Source organism: Myzus persicae, unplaced genomic scaffold, assembly GCF_001856785.1.
Source record: "Myzus persicae strain clone G006 unplaced genomic scaffold, MPER_G0061.0, whole genome shotgun sequence".
Lineage (NCBI taxonomy): Eukaryota > Metazoa > Arthropoda > Insecta > Hemiptera > Aphididae > Myzus > Myzus persicae.
The window spans coordinates 38,526-52,943 of NW_019100511.1; the positions used below are offsets into that span (position 1 = coordinate 38,526).

At 36.3% G+C, this 14,418-nt stretch overlaps 1 protein-coding gene across 1 annotated transcript; it reads right to left on the reverse strand.

Moving 5' to 3' along the window:
* Positions 1–3,984: 3,984 nt before the first annotated feature.
* LOC111029234 lies at positions 3,985–4,655 on the reverse strand. The gene is made up of 2 exons (XM_022308189.1): positions 4,652–4,655; positions 3,985–4,556 (listed from the first exon to the last, which is right to left on the reverse strand). The coding sequence occupies exons 1-2, from the start codon at positions 4,653–4,655 to the stop codon at positions 4,138–4,140; spliced, it is 423 nt and encodes a 140-aa protein (XP_022163881.1). The 3' UTR covers positions 3,985–4,137.
* Positions 4,656–14,418: the final 9,763 nt, after the last annotated feature.

Below are 14,418 nucleotides of genomic sequence, written 5' to 3' on the forward strand. Positions count from 1 at the left end.
TAACTGATGGAGCAGCTAATATGTTGAAAGCGATTGATTTATCATATGGGAAAAAACGCCATATATTATGTTTTGCACACACGTTAAATCTTGTTGCACAGCATGCCATTTCAAGTGTCCCTGAACTCACACATTTAATTTCAGATGTAAAAAACATTGTGAGATGGTTTAAACAGAGTGTTGTAGCAAGTGATGAATTAAGGAAAGCAACCAAAGGTGAGGGCAAATTACTCCAAGAAGTACCTACAAGGTGGAATAGTACTTTTTACATGCTTGAAAGTTTCATTAGTTTAAGCAACATAGTTAATGATATTGTGCATAGACACATTACAGCTCCACCTATGATTTCAGCCAAAGAAATTAAAGATATTTCTGAAATAATCGACATTTTAAGACCAATAGAAGCAGCTACCAAACAACTTTGTGGCCAAAAATTTGTGACAACCAGTATGGTTATTCCCATGATCTACATGATGACAAAAAACATTAATCAATTTGAACCCACACAGCAGATAGGTGCTCAGCTTAAAGCAGGAATTTTGCACAACTGTGAACAGAGATTTTGTGCAGTGGAGAATGTTGCTCTTTTAGGCATGTCAACAATTTTAGATCCACGTTTCAAAAAAATTTATTTCAAAGATCCATTAGCTTTATCTAACATGCTAAAATATATTTCTGACGAGATAAAGCAAAACAATTATGTTAGTGAGAGCTCTTCTGATGATGACATCTTAGGTATGAAAAATTCAAGTCAAAATAATAAAAAAAACTGTATTATAATATGTTTAATATATAATATATATATATTTTTTTAGACCCTGATGTGGCAAAACCATTCGATTTGTGGCAAGATCACGAACAAATTGTACAACAATCTTCTGGTCGCAGAGGACTGCGTCAGACAAATGAAATAGGATTCCCAAGCGAGCTTAATTTATATTTAAAATCCAGTGTTGCACGATTATCTGACAATCCACTCCAAATTTGGAAAGAAATGACAAGCGTCTATCCAATTTTATCAAAAATTGCAATCAAATACTTATCAACAGTAGCTACTTCTGTGCCTAGTGAGAGATTGTTTTCAAAAGCTGGGCTGACACTAAATAAACAAAGAAACCGGCTTACTTCAAAACACCTGAATAAATTATTATTTTTGCAATCAATTGATAAAACATTGTGGTCATTATGAAATATGAATAGGTAATGTATTTGTTGTTTTATTACACATTTATATTGAAGGAGTTATATTTTAATCTTTAAAACAAAAGTATTTGTTGTTTTCTAATAAATTGTTATTCAACCAGTTATGTTTTAAGTACAATAGTATATTATCTTTAAAAAAAAAGTATTTGTTGTTTTCTAATAAATTGTTATTCAACCAGTTATGTTTTAAGTACAATAGTAGGTATATTATCTTTTAAAAAAATGTATTTGTTGTTTTCTAATAAATTGTTATTCAACCAGTTATGTTTTAAGTACAATATTATATTATCTTTTAAAAAAATGTATTTGTTGTTTTCTTATAAATTTATATTCAAGGAGTTCTATTTTGAATATTATATTATATTTTAATCTTTAAAAAAAATGTATTTGTTGTTTACTTATACATTTATATTTTATATTCTAAGAGTTAATATTTTGAATGTATGTACTTTGTACTAATATTAATATGAAAATTACAATTAAAATACAATTTTTTTTTCTTATAAGATGATGACTATTCTAGAATTTTTAAGATTTTGATTTTCTGTGCATTTTTTATAATAAGTAAAACATCGAATATCGATTTCCTATGAACATCGATGTTTTTACTATGAACATCGATTTTCAAAAACATCGATATTTTCACCGTGAGAATCGATGTAAAAAAAAATCGATGTTTCAAATTTCGATGTATCGATACATCGAACATCGATGTTCACAAAATGTTGCCCATCTCTATTCCGTATTGTTGATGGCCATCGTCGACGAACATTAATGATGGCTGTTTTATAAAAAAAATTTGAGGATGATGTGAAATGTGCACAAAAATTAAAGAGGCAATCTGTGCAAGAAATCAGCAAAAATAAATCCAAAAAAATTTGCAGCAACTCCAATAATTTAAATCGAGGTTCTACGCAGAGTTCTACACAAAGTTCTAGTAATATTATATTATATGATCAAAATTCCATTCAACTTGACTTGGGAGAAGAAAAATCATGTGGAATCTGCCATATGAAAATGGTTCAGAAAAAGTTCAGATAATCAACTTCAAACATTGGCAAAGAAAACTTGGTAATCTCTATTAGATAACACGAAAACTTAAATGAAATTGAACCTGATGATAGTGATTCAATATATGAATATATTGGCAATATTGATTGTGTTATTTGTAAAGTAAGAGTTGCGGTTCGAAAATTAAAAGATATGCATCATTCAAAAGGTAGATGGGTACTAAGCAATTTTTATAGACATATAAAGCTGAGGATAATATACTAATTGAGTATGCTAAAACCAATAAAAGGTTACAATTATAATTTGTTCGTTTATTTTTATTGATATATAGGGATATTAAAATAAATTAATAAAAGTATTACTATGTTGTTGTAATTAAGTTATTATAAGTCACACCCCCATTTGAAATTTGAAGTAGGTCGACGGTGATAATGAAGAAAAAAAATGTAATTGGACGCCATATATTATGTTTTGCACACACGTTAAATCTTGTTGCACAGCATGCCATTTCAAGTGTCCCTGAACTCACACATTTAATTTCAGATGTAAAAAACATTGTGAGATGGTTTAAACAGAGTGTTGTAGCAAGTGATGAATTAAGGAAAGCGACCAAAGGTGAGGGCAAATTACTCCAAGAAGTACCTACAAGGTGGAATAGTACTTTTTACATGCTTGAACGTTTCATTAGTTTAAGCAACATAGTTAATGATATTGTGCATAGACACATTACAGCTCCACCTATGATTTCAGCCAAAGAAATTAAAGATATTTCTGAAATAATCGACATTTTAAGACCAATAGAAGCAGCTACCAAACAACTTTGTGGCCAAAAATTTGTGACAACCAGTATGGTTATTCCCATGATCTACATGATGACAAAAAACATTAATCAATTTGAACCCACACAGCAGATAGGTGCTCAGCTTAAAGCAGGAATTTTGCACAACTGTGAACAGAGATTTTGTGCAGTGGAGAATGTTGCTCTTTTAGGCATGTCAACAATTTTAGATCCACGTTTCAAAAAAATTTATTTCAAAGATCCATTAGCTTTATCTAACATGCTAAAATATATTTCTGACGAGATAAAGCAAAACAATTATGTTAGTGAGAGCTCTTCTGATGATGACATCTTAGGTATGAAAAATTCAAGTCAAAATAATAAAAAAAACTGTATTATAATATGTTTAATATATAATATATATATATTTTTTTAGACCCTGATGTGGCAAAACCATTCGATTTGTGGCAAGATCACGAACAAATTGTACAACAATCTTCTGGTCGCAGAGGACTGCGTCAGACAAATGAAATAGGATTCCCAAGCGAGCTTAATTTATATTAAAAATCCAGTGTTGCACGATTATCTGACAATCCACTCCAAATTTGGAAAGAAATGACAAGCGTCTATCCAATTTTATCAAAAATTGCAATCAAATACTTATCAACAGTAGCTACTTCTGTGCCTAGTGAGAGATTGTTTTCAAAAGCTGGGCTGACACTAAATAAACAAAGAAACCGGCTTACTTCAAAACACCTGAATAAATTATTATTTTTGCAATCAATTGATAAAACATTGTGGTCATTATGAAATATGAATAGGTAATGTATTTGTTGTTTTATTACACATTTATATTGAAGGAGTTATATTTTAATCTTTAAAACAAAAGTATTTGTTGTTTTCTAATAAATTGTTATTCAACCAGTTATGTTTTAANTTTGAGTAAGCTGTCCAAAAGTATCTTCTACTACTTTCCTTGCTCTAGAGAGACGGTCATTAAATTTTCTTTTAGTATTATCAGCATACATTTGAGGACCCGGGTATGGTCTCAATAAATATGTTTTTAGGGGAAATGCTTCGTCACCAATTATTGTAAACGGGGTTTTTTCACTAGTTCCCGGAAGTGGTTTTCCATCAGGTATATTTTATTTGTTTCGTTCAAGTGCTTTTCCGAAATTAGAATTTGAAAAAATACCACCGTCACTATTTCTTCCGTAAGCCCCGATATCAACTGCAATAAATTTATAGTGTGCATCAACTAATGCCATTAAAACTATGGAAAATGTTTTTTTATAATTATAATACATAGATCCGCTATTTGGAGGTGCTTCTATAACAACGTGTTTACCATCTAACGCTCCTATACAGTTTGGGAAGTTCCAAATTTCCCAGAAATCATTAGATATCTGCTCCCAATTTTCTTTTTTTGGTTCTGGTATGTATTCTTTTAATAATTGTTTTATAATGGCTGTACACACTTCTACTACAATTGAATGAACTGTTGAATGCCCCAATCGAAAACTAAAAGCAATAGTTTGATAGGAATCTCCTGTCGCTAAAAAATCTATAAAAAAAAAAAAGTTATAAAATATATTTTATTTTAATTTATTAAATAAATATTAAATCAATAATTTTGATGAGTTTTATAAAAATTTTAACTCATAGCGAATTTTGGACTCAGTAGATAGAATAACGATCCGATTCTGATATTTTTTTTAAGCACAAGAATGTAAAAAGTCATGGGCAAATTTAAGGGACGCTTACAGAAGAGCTATTAAAAAAAGTGCAACAGTGTCCGGTCAAAAAGCCAAAAATGTTAAAAAATGGAAATACGAATTGGAGATGGAATTTTTGAAACCATACATGAAGGAAAGAGAAACAGTATCCTCAGTTGATACTAAAAGTGACGAAGAAAAAAGTAGTTCCGATTCAGAAAACGAATTAAATTATTCTAAAAACGAAATAAATAAATCTGGCAACATCACAATGGAAAGTATTATTTCACCTGAAGAAAATATTACAAATAGTACACCATCGGAACTATCTCCAAAATTTTGTAAACCTCCACCAAAGAAAATTATGACTCCCAAAAAAAGAAAAAAAAATGAAGGCCATGTAAGTTCAGAATCTGCGTCCTCGCATTTGATGAGGTACATCATAGAAAAAGAAAAGATAGAAGAAGTTAAGGCAAATACAGAAAAAAATGAAAAAAATGAAATTAATGTGATTGATCAATTTTTTCAAAATATGGGTTCGACGGTGAAACAATTTTCTCCTTATCTCCAGCATTTGGCTAAAACAAGAGTTTTTTCTGTGATTTCCGAGTTGGAACTAGATCACATAAAATCTCAAAAACTTCATGAACAACAATATCAACAACAATACCAACAACAACATACATCGGCGTTGCAACCAATTTATCAATCCACACAAGATTATACTGACGGTTCAATAAGTCACCACTCTGATTCAGACACATCATCAAACGTAGGTAACTTTTTAACAACATTCATACCTTAAAAATTACTATTGTTTTTTTTATTACTTATAAAGTTATAAATATTAAATTGTAATTTTTAAAAATAAAAGCTGTATTTAGAATATACTCAGTTTCCGGTATGTTTTATTTTAATTGCATTTAATTGTTACGATTGTTCAAATATATTATTTTATATTAATATTAATTATGAGTTGAAAAAAATATAATGAATATTCATGTAATAATATGTATTAGTAATTCTATATTTTCTCACCTTAAACATACTGCCAATTTTTGTTTAGCTGGTATCGCTTCTCTAAAGTGAGTGTTTTGTTTAGTAATATCATTTTTTATTTTTGATAAAAGTATATTAAACTGATATGAACACATTCTAAAATAAATAAAAAATTTTTCTTCGTGATCTTCAAGAGTCGTACATAATGTATAAAATTCACCATCTACTTTTCTCCGTTTTAAAATTTCATGCACCCAAATACGTTTTTTACCTTTTGTTGTTTCTTGTTCTCCTTCATCTAAAGCTATTGCCATCATAGCCAGATGCTTAGTAGACAAGTGTTTAAACATAGTTTTAGACAACCTAGGCTGGACTAATTGCACTTATACTAACTGCAACTTACTAACTGTACATATTTTAGTTATTACATATCAGTTGTCTGTCTGTGTACGACGGTATGATGTGAATACTCTCTCAAAATGTCGGTCCGGTACGGGTCTGTGCGGCCCGGTGCCGGTCTGCGAGTGTCGGTTCAGTGTGAATCATCCTTAATCCGTTATCATTTCCGAGAATCGCTGCACGTCGAGTTGGGCAACTGGATTTTTTTTTTTTGATCAATTAGTATGTTTACGTTGTTGAATTTATATTTAAACTGTAATGCGATTCCTTTTGACATAGCCAGGCATTTACTAACACAGTGTCCAATTGCAATGTTGGTTGGTAATGAAAAAATATTTATTGCGTGTTCAGCGTAATCACATGAGAACTTTATTCTGTCATTGTTGCAAAATAAAAATTTTTGAAATTCATTTAATTTATTTGAATGATTTAGCGTAACAATATTTTCTATTAATTTTTCGTTGTCATAATTTATTTCTTTAATAGGAGGTTTACCTAAATGTGTCGATTCGTACCAATTTTTAACAAAACTTAAATAATTATTCTTTTCGCTTTCCTTGCCTTTGTCATATTCATATGAGTTAGTCTTATAGTTAATATTATTTTGTCCCCGAGTTAGGTCAGTGGCGTGCTGATCGGTGTTTACCTGATGCAATTGCGCCAGCCCTTGTGGGTGGGTGGGTGCCGGGTGGGTACCCCCGGGCCGAATCCTGACTTCAGAGTGCTGACAATATAGATCAAAGTTTGCCTAACTAGTACACATTATACCCATTTGATTGTAGTCCAACACTATAGTCTACAACGTAGAACGTACTATAGTACAATCATCTATATTCATGTTATAATCAATGGTACCTACTACCTACTACCTAATAGCCAACAGATAATAGATATTTTTCCATGGTGTTAACTATTTATAGGCTATAACAAACACAACTACAACGCGCGTCGACGAGTGTATGATTATTATTAGAACGACTATTCGGTGCGAGCACGATAAGAATAAGATAACAAGCACACGAAAGCGCTTTCATTCGATTTGTTCGTTCGATAACGTAATGATAACATCTGGTATGGTGGGGGTCACCTGTGACGGTGCGTGTGACTCTCCAGTCCTGTTATTAATAGTTAGTTAGTAATTAGTGCTAGTGAGCGGAGGTCCACACGGAGTGTGTGAGGGCCCGAGCTGTAACTAGAAGTGTTGAGTACCAAATAAATTAAGCTAATTGAATCGTGCGATTAATTATTTAAGTAGAATAGTTAATATAAATCAGAAGTGGGATTTCGAATTGAAGAACGTAGTTGTAGTGCGTGTTTATGACCACCGTGGTAGTCGTGCGGGTAAACGTGTGTTCACCGTAAACGTTGTTTGTAGTGCGTTACGGATACGGAATTGTTATTCTACGATTGCCGCTCGTTAAGCGTTGTCGATACGTCGTACGTATAGTAGTCGGTGGTGACCGTACCGTGTAATTAAATTGGACGATCTTCGCCCGATTTCCGACAGAACGTGGTTATTGTTGCGACTTCGTAGTTCGTGAGCCGAATTCGAGGTTAGGTACGACGTTGTCGGTAACAGCAGTTGGTACCCGTGAGTGCGTTCACCGCGGTCGATCTGCGCTATCATTGCTGTGATACTATCAGCGCCGCGTTGTTGTTGTTGTTGTTATTGATATTGATTAGTGATAACAACGATAGACGCTATCGTTCGATAAGGACGGCGATGACGAAAATTTGCGAAGAGGACAGTCATCGCAATTACCCAAGGCGCCGACCTACAATGAGCTTATCGCGCTCATTGATCAATTGCAGAAGAGATTATTGTCCAACGAGTCTAGGCCGGCCACGGACACGGTTAGCCGCGAACAAGACGATAGGTCGATGTCGGAGTCGAGTTCGCGCCAACCCGCGTTGGATTTCCGTGTCTTACCGGATCTGGACAAGACGGTAGGAGTTTTTAATGGTCGCGAATCGACACATGCAGCCGCCGACTGGCTTACTTCAGTGGAAGGTATGGCTGATCTAAATTGTTGGCCGTTCGCATACCGATTACAGTTTGTACGTGCAAACGTACAGGGTGCAGCCAGAGACTGGTTCGTAGGCCGTACGTTTCGGAATTGGCCTGATTTCAAAACGCAGTTTAATGCAACGTTTATACGCGCTGTACGTATGTCTGATCGCTGGGACGCTTTGCGTAGGCGGAATCAGAGCAAGGATGAACACTCAATGGACTACTTCCAATCGAAGGTGAGACTGTGCCGCGATTTATCGCTGTCGTTCGATGAAGTACGGGACCATGTAATTCAAGGTCTGCATTCGCGTGAAATGGCTATGTATGCTCTGTGCAGAGTGCATAGGGATGAGAATGATTTGTTGGCAGACATATTGGACTGAGAGCGGATGGACTCGCTGAGAAAAACGGACGCGAAGTCTGACCGACCTGTCAAGCCCAAGGACTCGTACAAAACGAATGAACAACGGAGTCAATCAGCAGGTGACTCTCAAAAGGATAAAAAGACTTGGAGGCGTGCGGTACCGGTTGGAGACAAAGCGGTTGCCAATACGTCGAGCCAAGAGAACAAGGTGACTGATGATGTCGGGCGCGGCAGCTGCTTCAACTGTCACAAAGTAGGGCATCTTTACCGCGAATGTCCTACAAAAAGAAAACCAATGACATGTTTTCGCTGTGGCGTAGCTGGTCATATGGTGACGAATTGCCCGACCCAGCAACAAGTCAATATTATTGCTGAACAGAAGAACGTGAAAGCACATCATCCGTACCAGAAGGTCGGAGTTGTGAACGACTGTGAGTTTGTTGCGCTTTTGGACACAGGCAGTCACTTCACGTTGTTCAAGGCAACACTTGCAATTAAGTGTGGAGTAAGCGTTCGACCATTTGTAAAACCGTTGTATGGTGTTGGCAGCACGGTTGTGCCTGCTCTCGAGACTGTCGGGGAGGCGGTGATCGAAATAACTATTGACGGACTCAACGCCGGACCAGTAGTAACGCTGATCGTTCCAGACGACGTTCAAGGACCCGATGCCATTATAGGAAGGAACTGGTTAGATTCGCCTGCGGTATCGTACTATAAATCAGGAGGTCAATTAGTACTCGCAGAAGCAAACGTTGTGAACAAGCTAGTTGACACTACCGTTGTATCGTTGGGTAACGAATTGGACAGCTTGCATGTAGTGAGTACGGAGAGCGAACTGGAGCGTGCACCACTTGATTTAAGCGAATTTAAATTTGTGGATGAAGAGGCGAGTGCCGCAGAGAGGTCAAGTCTGTCCGACTTGGTCAATGAGTATCGAGACTGTTTTGCCACTAGCCTGGAGGAACTTGGCTGCACTCCCTTGACATCGATGGATATTTCGGAGGTAACAGGCAGCAAACCCGTTATGTGCAAACCCTACAAAACGAAGGCGGCTGACAGGGCCGAAATAGAAAAAATTGTAAGTGATTGGAAACGCTGTGGGCTAGTGGTCGAAACTCGCTCACCTTATGCCAGCCCGGTATTACTTGTTAAGCAAAGCGCTGGCAAGCATAGACTATGTGTTGATTACAGGCGCCTCAACAAGCAGACCCTCCGGCAACACTTTCCATTGCCTGATATGAACGAGCAACTGCATTCGTTGGGGAACAGCAGGTTGTTCGCGCAGTTGGATTTGGCCAGTGGATACCTGCAGATACCATTAACGGACGAGGCGGCCGCGAAGACTGCATTCATAACTGAAGACACCACAGGTCAGTTTACCCGTATGCCGTTTGGTTTGTCCGGGGCAGTAGCCGAGTTTACTCGACTGATGCGGCATGTGCTGGGACCATTGCACGGGAAAATTGTCAGGAACTATTTAGATGATATGGTCATCGACGCTATTGACTGGGACGATATGTTGTCCAAACTGAGGTTGGTGTTTGATCGGTTGAGGAGTGCGTGTCTGACTCTTAAACCATCAAAGTGTGCCTTCGGTGCCAAGCAGATTGAATTTTTGGGATTTATTATTGGCGGCGGTTTGATACAGCCAGGTGAACTAAAAACTCGGGCGATATCGGACTTTCCTACTCCGGTCGACGTGACGTCGTTGAAAAGATTTTTGGGGCTTACCAGCTTCTTTCGCAGGTTTGTGGAAGGATACGCGATCATAGCAGAACCACTTACGCGATTGACCAAGAAGAACACAGATTTTTTGTGGAGCGATAAGCAGGATGGTGCTTTCCGCGTGCTGAAGGACCGATTGACGGAACCGCCGGTTCTTACTATGTTTGATTCAAATGCGGAAGTTACCGAACTCCATACTGATGCCAGCTCGTTAGGACTTGGCGCTATGCTGTTACAGTCCAAGAAGACTAGCGACTCGCTTAAGTTGGTTTATTGTATAAGTAAAAAAACTAGTGATTCTGAATCCAAGTACCATTCCAGCAAGTTGGAATTGATGTGTGTGGTGTGGGCAATGAGCAAATTACGTCAGTTCCTCTTGGGGTTGAAATTCGTGGTTTATACGGACTGCCAGGCGCTGGTGTATTTGAACTCATTCAAGGCGACGAACGCGCAAGTAGCCCGTTGGCACGATGTGTTACAGGAATATGATTTTACAATCAGATACAGACCTGGGAACCGGATGTGTCATGTGGATGCTTTGTCTAGGGCCCCAGTAAGTCCTGCTGGTGGTAAGGAACTTCCTTTCGACGTGGAGTTGGAGGATAGATGGGACGTCTGTGTATTACTGACCATCGAAGATAAGGTACGGATGTGCTAAGTGGCTGATCAAGAGGTGTCAAGTATTGTTCAGAGACTAGATGCTGATCCAGTTGACTACAACTTGGTTGACAAAAGTTTTACGCTAGAGAACGGGCAGCTGTACAGGCGAGTTAACGGCAAGCTGTTGTTCGTAATGACTAGAGCCATGCGCAAGGGATTGGTGGTTGCTGCACATAACTTGAAAGGGCACCCGGCTGTGGACCGTACGGTTGCTAATATATTACAGGACTTTTGGTTCGTTAAGATGCGGAGGTATGTCGCATTCCACATCAAGATGTGTTTCGAATGCCTGATGGTGAAGGGACCAAGAGGCAAACAGCCAGGCCTGTTGCATCCGATTGCTGTAGGCAAAAGACCATTTGACACTGTACACCTTGATCATGTGGGCCCGTTGGTTACCACTTCGGACGGCTTCAAGTATGTGCTAACTTTTGTAGACAACTTTACTAAATATGTAAATTTTTACCCTGTAGCTAGTACGAGCGCTGACGAAACGCTACAGTGCGTCAAGAAATTTGTGAACGCTTATGGATTACCTCAAAGGTTAATTTCTGATAGAGGGACGTGTTTCACTGCTCGAGTGTTCGAAGAATATTGTGAAGGTCAAGGGATCAAACATATATTGACCTCCACGCGCCACCCACAAGCGAATGGTCAGGTTGAGCGTACGCATAGTGTTCTTATGGCTGCATTAATGACGTGCTCAGAAGAAGGCAAGGATTGGGACGAGATTCTGACAGAGGTGCAGAACTCCATCAACAACAGCGAAAGTAAGGTCAGTACTAGGACACCGTTCGAGATGCTCCATGGATATCGTCCACGGTTTCATCAAGGTGTTCTGAGGGAGTTGTCGAAAACAGCGGACAATTGGGAGCCTCCTGAAGAGGTACGTGAAGCTGTCCGTGAACAACTGGAGAGGAAGAAGGACAAGGACAAGGCCAGATATGATAGGCACAGGCACAACAACACCCATTACACGAACGGAGAGGTAGTGGTCATGAAAAGGGTTCCCACGGTTACTGGGGAGTCCACAAAGTTACAAGACCGCTACAGAGGACCGTTGGTTGTCATCGAAGTGCTACCGGGAGATGTCTACCGCGTTGCTGAACTGGACCAAACTAAAAACAGCAGATTTGCAACAACGGCACATGTGTCACAGTTAAAATCATGGCGAATATACAAAGAAGATGAGCAGATGGAGGATGATGGTGACGAAACAGCCGAAGAGTCTGGTGGTAGTGAGACTATTGAAGAGAAGGAAGATGAAGATACAGCTGAAACAGTCCAAGGAAGGTTTGGTAGAGTGAGAAGGCCACCTGTGTGGCATGCTGACTATGAATGTTAAATTGTAAATTGTTATCCAAGACTGAGATATTTGTTAATTGTAGTTTCCTAAGTCAAGATTATTAATTGTAAATTGTTTAAATATTGTTAATTTATTGTAAGTTAAGGAATGTGAATCTTGTTAAATTTAATTTCACTAAAGTAAAGCCCTGTATGTACTCTACTGTTGAGGACAACAGGAAGGTCAGGACGACCGGATGATAACATCTGGTATGGTGGGGGTCACCTGTGACGGTGCGTGTGACTCTCCAGTCCTGTTATTAGTAGTTAGTTAGTAATTAGTGCTAGTGAGCGGAGGTCCACACGGAGTGTGTGAGGGCCCGAGCTGTAACTAGAAGTGTTGAGTACCAAATAAATTAAGCTAATTGAATCGTGCGATTAATTATTTAAGTAGAATAGTTAATAGTAATGTTACATTTTGTGTAATCGTGTGACTCAACTTTTTACTTCGTTATAACTTTTATTCATAAATTCATGTCTTCATCAGAAAACATAATTGTATGTGCGTGCGGAAAAAACAATAATAATATTAATTTGATTAATTGGTCCCGACACGTAAATGCTTGTAAAGTTGCTAAAATAAAGCAACAGAATTTAAAAATTTCAACTTTTTTAGTAAAATTACTCCAAGTCCTTCTTTAAAACACAAGTTAGAAAGTACGGATTTGGAAAACCAAACAAAAAGAAAACCTGAATTTTCATGTAAGTATTTTCAATGTACAATAGATATAATATGAAAAATCCATGCCATAATAAGTATTAAAAATTATTAAATTTTTTTTGTTAATATTTTTAGTTAGTTTATTAATCATGACTTGCTCGATTTTATAAAATTAAGCAATATGCATTAAATATTAATAACATAAGTTAATCTTTGAAAATATTTTATATATTTTAGATTCTTCTAGTTTTTAAAAATGTACCTATTTAGAATACAATTTAAATATAGCTACCTACTCAAATAGGTACTTTAGACACTGCTCTATTGAATATATTTCATATAATTTTTTCTCTTATTATTGTTTTAGCGCATTCTAGTAATGATCAAAACCCTATTGATGACAATGCTAGTGAAAATGTTATTTTACAAAGTAAGCTAAATACCTAGTGGCTAGTTCAAACCATTAAAATACATACAATTCCTTATGTTTTTGATATAATATTACTTTTACTTTTAGACCATTCCATTGATAATCTGATGGTTAAAAACAATGTTAATGAAATCAACAAACCAATCAATGAAGATACTGTGGAACAAGGTAAAAATAATTATTTATCAATTTATCTTATGCTAGCTAAATAGCTTGAAAATGAAAATGAAACCTACACCAGTTGTTTAAAGTGACATTTTCTGCAGCACATCATTTTTTTTCAAAATATTTCGTTAATTTTTCAGCTATTTATAGGCATTTGAAATATTTGATTTTTTTTTTTTATGTATAAATAAGACTTGACAATTTAATATAAGGTTTTTCATTTAGATTTTTTTTTATTTTAGATTTCTTCGAATCGAAAGTGTCAAATGATCCCAGTGTTTTTGCAAAGTTAAACTATATATCAGAAGAGCATAAATATTTACTTGCCACCATGGGTCCATGTCAACCAACACCTCAGGAAATGCCTGGTAAACAATTTCCTTATACAAACGGTAGATCATTCCATGAACATTATTATTACGCTCAAGTAAATAATAAAAAAGTCAGAAGATTCTGGTTATCATACTCTCCTATCGAAAATAAAGTTTACTGTTCTAGTTGCAAACTTTTTGGAACTCCTAAAGCTCAAAAACAGTCTTTAGCTACTGAAGGCACAAATAATTGGCCTAGAATAACTGAAAAAATTAAATTACACGAATGCAAGCCAGAGCATTTAAGTTCTGAAATAAATAGAGGAATGTACATAAGTAATCAAAGAGTTGATAAAGGCTTACAAACTCAAAAAATAAATTTGTAGCAGAAAATCGAGAAATAGTCTTGGCAGTTTTTAGAGCAGTGTTATACCTAGCTAAACAAAATTCAGCATACCGTGGTCACAATGAAAAAACCTCATCTTCTAATCAAGGAAATTTTTTAGAACTTATTAATTTACTGGGAAAATACAATCCTTATCTCTCACATCACTTATGTAAAATTAGTGAAAATAAAAAAAAAATCGTTTGACATTTTTATCCAACAATACCCAAAATAAAATGTTAATAATATTGAGTGAA